Source organism: Mastomys coucha, unplaced genomic scaffold, assembly GCF_008632895.1.
Source record: "Mastomys coucha isolate ucsf_1 unplaced genomic scaffold, UCSF_Mcou_1 pScaffold13, whole genome shotgun sequence".
NCBI classification, from domain to species: domain Eukaryota; kingdom Metazoa; phylum Chordata; class Mammalia; order Rodentia; family Muridae; genus Mastomys; species Mastomys coucha.
In genome coordinates this window covers 8,615,777-8,621,355 of record NW_022196895.1, presented here as the reverse complement: position 1 = coordinate 8,621,355, position 5,579 = coordinate 8,615,777, and the positions used below count along the sequence as shown (strand labels likewise).

Here is a 5,579-nt window from a genome sequence, read left to right as displayed (position 1 = left end):
TGTACTTTAGATCATCTATTAGCTATACTGTGTCCTCTCGACGCCTAACCACATCCGGGAACCTTCCATGTTGTGCTTGAATGGCCAGGACTGCAAGTGGAATCCTATTTATTAGATTTGTCTCTTTGGCTTTGCCACTGATTTGGGGGGGGGGGGGGTTATAGGCTTTTTATGTTTATATTATGGTTAAAAAATAACAGGAAAAGACATCGAAATTAAATAAAGACTAAAAATGGTACTAGATACAGGCTCAAAGAAAACAAAAATGGTGATTGGATGAATGTGGCACACTGAAATGACAGGGAGCCAGGGAGTGTCAGAGTGAAAACAAATACTCAAGAGTAATCAGTGAACCCTGGCTGGGGAACCATGGTGGGAGAATCCACACTAAGTCCGCAGAAAGTGTTTGCTACCTAAGCTGTGCTGTACTGGGACCATCACAGTTGCTATAAAACTATGCTCCTTCCCCTGATAGGCTCAAAAAAAAAAAAAAAAAAAAAAAAAAAAAAAAAGGTATAAGCCTTAAGAAAGTAGGCCTTTAAAAACCCACTTCTTAGTGCTATTCTACAAGATGTGAAATGCATTTTCTACCCTGAATGCTGGGCTTTCATGAGCCTCTCTGAGAGACTGCTTAGCAATTTCATTGCGTAAGAATTGGAGTGTTAGTGAGACCATGCCGCCTTCTAGAAATCAAATCAAATGAGGTGGGCCCGGTCCTCTGCTCTGGGAGGGCATGTCAGCTAAGAGGAGCCATCCTTAAGGGTTTGGGGGTGGCAGGGGGGAGCATCAGTGGACATCACAGGCACACAAGACGACTACTCCTCCAATCTACTTATCCTCTGCAGAGGCCTAATATTAAGATTGTATACTTTCAACCATAATTGTTATTCAATGAATGGATGGAGAAAGCTTTCCAGCAGGCCCAGAAACAGCCAAAGTCCAGATTCTGCCCTTCTAAAAGACTCACCTACGCCACAGCCAAAGCCAAGTTCAGGCACAAACCTGGCAGCCCGTACTGCCCAGCCCAGACAGAGCTAGCGGACAAGGAAAACACACCCAACAAAGCCGAAAATCAAATGAAAGCAACTTTTTCTCTGGACACTGTTTTCTTTAAAACATACTCGTGCCCTATCAAAAACACAGTTGCTGGTCCAAGCCTCCCATGAGGCCTTTAGAGCACGGATTCTCCAGATTCCTTTAGGTGATTCCGGAGATGTCGGTGGAAATGTCTGGGGTGGGTGGTATCTGCCATGAAAGCTTAGGTTTAGCCTGCTCAGCTCCGGCCTCCCTCCCAATGGCTCTGGCCTCCCTCCCAGTGGCCCCGGGCAGCACTGGGCCGGAGTGGTACCTGCCTTACTGGTTATTCCCTCCCCCTGCCCCGCCCTCCCAGCAGTTCCTGGTCATCCCCTCCCCGCCCCTCCATGTGGCCTCAGCAGCTCTGTACTGGAGTGGTACCTGCCATTCCTGGTGTCATGCTGTCGCATATTCTTGATAAAATGAATTTTCTTAAAATTCTTTGGTCTGGGAGAACCTGAGAGTGTTCGACATCTGAAAAAAAGAAAATGAACGAACAAAAAAAGGTCATTAAAAAAAAAATACTATCCATTGCCACTGGATAACTGAGACATCTCCACACAAAGACAGGAAAGAGAGAGCAGACATGTGGCCTGAGTTGCCCAGAGGCTCGGTGGGATGGGTGCTAATGAAGGCATACAGCCCAGAGCAAGGAAACTTTAAAAACCCAACGACCAGACAACTTCCTCGATAATACTGATAACATTTTATGAGTCTCTAAAAAGCTAGCTAATGAAAACTATTGTCTTCTGTTACAATAATATAACCTAAATGGATCCCGAGGACATCAGTCTTTGTTGTCATCCAAAAGAAAGAACCTTAGTCAACACAGGTAGAGGGAACTGAAGGTTGCAAACTGAAGAGATTCAGACTAGAGGGATAACATGCAAATTTCATTTTAAAAACAGCTCTGAGTCATTTTCCTTCTGCAGTGGGAATTTGGCCTGAAAACCTTGGACAGCTGCCCCAACTCCTGACTCGACTTGGGAAGTCACAGCTTACATTTGAATGAGAATCAGGACCTAGCTAGTTGGTGCTTTATTTTATTGCTTCAGAATAAATTTTAATAAGTAAACATCTATTGAACCAAAGTGACCTGAATTAAGAAAAAAAATTGCCCGAGAGCAATGGAAAGACTTTCCTAGTAAATATCACAACAAAAGCCTGCCTTGGCTCGCTTGAGTGGGATTTATTCAAACCACGTTGTTGTGTTTTATTTTAAATATATATTGTGATCTGTACTCTAAGAAAGGGCTTCCAGAAAAGCTGGTGTCTGCTAGAAGGGTTGGTCAGGGTAGATGAAGATGAACCAGGCCTGGCCCCTCTGGAGATTGCCCTGGGGGGAGGAGTAAAGACTGGGGTTGCTCCCTCCGCACATCTACAACCCTCCTAGTTCCCACCCCTCCCACTACAACTGTACCTCCTGTGGAGCTGTCCCCCACCCCACTCCCTCCCCCCTCGATTCCCTCCGTCCCTGCAGCCTTGAGACAGAACTGACTCAAATGAGGTGGTGTCCCACCCACATCCCCATCTACCCTGACCAACCCTTCTAGCAGTCTTTCCATGGTTGTGTGTCCAAAGCATGAAGGCTCCATTACAGAGGCCAGGCTCCTCCCAGCCTTCAACCCTGAAATTAGTATAACCATGATTTATGACTCCTGGCCTTATAGGTCACTCAACACTTGCAATCCCCACTGTCATTAAAAATTGTGAAAATTGGGGCTGGCGAGATGGCTCAGCAGGTAAGAGCATTGACTGCTCTTCCAAAGGTTCTGAGTTCAAATCCCAGCAACCACATGGTGGCTCACAACCACCCAGAATGAAATCTGATGCCCTCTTCTGGTGTGTCTGAAGACAGCTACAGTGTACTTATATATAATAATAAATAAAATCTAAAAAAAAAATTGTGAAAATTAAGTGATCATATACACATATGTGTGTGTTTCATAAGCTGCCAAGTAACCCAATGGAATGAATGTACTTAAAACACAAATGTATACAGAGTCATATGCAAACTCCAGGCCCTGTGAGCAGGGTGGGAGGGAAGCACCTACATTTTTTTTTTTAAAAAACAGCAGCTTTTATTACAGGCTCTGAATTCATAGCTCTAAATGGAGGGTTTTTGGCTTTTTGGTTTCTTTTGGTTTTTGTTTTTCTTTAGAAACCTTTTGGAGTTCCGCCTGAAGGCATCAAGAACAGGCAGCGGAGGAGTCTGCCCCCCACTCACTCGGTCCTACTCTGCAGACCTCAGACTTCCTAGTTCTGGGGCTCAAGAGGAACAGGAACCCAGAACCCTAAGTTGCCTGCCCCCATGCTGATTCCAGAATCTAGGCCTACTGAAGGTTCCAACCACTGGCATCCCTTCTAAGCTCTGCCGCAACAACCAGGTAGGCCTGGCTTGCTATAAAAGGGGCTGTTTGGTGTCTCCCTCTCTCTCTGACTCTGCCCCTTTTCTCTCTCTTCTCTCCTCCCCTAGCTCTCCACATGTTCCTGGCCGGCCTCTTTTCTCCTCTTCTCTCTCTGTCCTTCTCTGTCCCCTCTCTTTCTCTAATTCTACCCCCTTCTCAACTCCCCTTCCCATGTCCCTAAATAAACTCTATTCTGTACTACACCCATTCTATACTATACCTGAAATATGACCCCTCCATACCGCCCTATAGAAAACATATCCCTGGTTTTATAAAACACATCACTACTGTCCTGTCAGGAGGGTCTAGAAGCATGGGGTTGCTGCTTACAAAGGGACACTTAAAGCATAAGTATACAGAGGGTTCTGGGTAGGGCCCCAAGCCTAACCAGAGCTTGTTTCATCTAGTCTGAGAGGAAGCAGAGCTAGATGGCATAAGGAGGTGAGCTCCCCAGCCTGTCGTTGGACAAGCCCTGAATCCTTCTCCTAAATTAAGGAGGTGGTTACAGAACAAAGGGGGACCCCTCCCCATGCCTGCACAGAGGGATCCTCATTCCTTGGATGCCATGTAGGCTAGAGGTCAGCAAAAGGGCCACAGGCTGCTGAGTGATAGCTGGGTAAGGACATGGCGGAAATAATGATTTTAACAGTGGAAGCTCCAACACCCACTGCCATGGCCCCAGCAGGCCAACCAAGCCTGCTCCAGGGACCTGGAAAAGATGTCCTAATGTCCTGCAGTGACCACCAGGCAGGTGGCAAACTCCTCAAAGTACTCCCCACTGTAGGAGTTCTGAGCATGCAGGTGCTGTGAGAGAGAATGGCATTAACAGGATGTTGGTGCAAAGCCGCCCTATTAACCTGAGGGGCAATCAGCAAGCTCTTGTTGGTAGTGCTGCTTTTGAAAAAGCATTCAGCTAAAACTCCAGGGAGTCGAAGACAGCTTTAGGAGCACAGTTAGCAACAATTGCCAAGGAAACTGGCAATTTATGGGGCCTCAGGTGACATCAGGTTAGTTAGGCAAAGAAGTAACTCACAAAGCTGCCCCGCATTACCACATAAATACCCATTTAAAAGTACACACTTTGTGCTATGCAAAATTGAATTGGGATAGAACTAAATTAAAAACTAATTTGATGACAGATTATCTCTTCCTTATTAACACTGATTAGAGGTTAACACTTAACATTAGGCTAAAGTTTTAGTAGACACTTTGGAGGCAGCTGTTTTATGTGCTAACCTTAAAAGCAAGCTAGGCTCAGGCCCTCCCAACCCCACAGTTCCCAGAGCATTTCAATGTCATTACTGTGACTTCTCCTGTTATAGGCTGAAAAAAATATCTTCTGAGATCAGCTTATTTGGGCTTCCAGTTTTACAGGGGGGAGGGGGCGAGGGACGAGGCTTATCTGATTCTGAGTGAGTCCTGCGCTCCCAACAGCACTCCTTCATCAGCTCATTTCCTAGGAACAAGACATTTCTAAGGAAATATGAACACCTTAGTTGGTAGCTGCTGCTCTTTTTTTGCTTGTATGTACGTATGTACTGATGACTGGGGGAACACATGGGCCACGCAGCCGCTGTGTGGAGATCCAGGACAGCCACAGGTCCCAGGGATCAGATTCAGGCCATCAGGACTGGTGGTGGGCGACCTTACCCACTGAGCATCTCATTGGCCAGAAGTTTTTTTTGTTTTGTTTTGTTGTGTTTTTTAATTTTATTTACTGTTTTGTTCTTTAAGTTTATTTGGAGAAATAAAGACTTTTAAAACTACCTTGATTTAAGGTTGCTTTTAGATGTTTACATTTACATATGTTTTCTTTGAAATCAAGGACTATACTCTAACCAAGATTTGGGAGAAGTCTGTTGAACAGAAGTCTGTAGTTGCCAGTTAGAGTAAATTTTAAGAGGAGGCTGCAGGGGTAACAGGAGCGCTTAAGTCTCCCTCAGTCCCCTCACCTCCTGGGGACACGATAGCTATGTCTTGAACCCCTGGTTGCCACACAACTGCAAACACTGGCTCCTGAAAGCACCCCAAAGAGTCCCTTCACTGCCCTGTCCTTGTGGTCTGTCCCTGTCTACTGCAGGTGGAGATGGGGTGGGG

The 5,579-nt window shown here is 45.8% G+C and overlaps 1 protein-coding gene across 3 annotated transcripts in view; it reads right to left on the bottom strand.

Moving 5' to 3' along the window:
• The window catches only part of Cables1 (Cdk5 and Abl enzyme substrate 1), a 106,813-nt gene that overhangs the window by 55,766 nt on the left and 45,468 nt on the right, over positions 1-5,579 (bottom strand). For all 3 annotated transcript variants that reach the window (XM_031364967.1, XM_031364966.1, XM_031364968.1), the window contains exon 3: positions 1,456-1,548. In XM_031364967.1, coding sequence (XP_031220827.1) covers positions 1,456-1,548 — 93 coding nt within the window. The remainder of the gene's footprint in view (positions 1-1,455; positions 1,549-5,579) is intronic.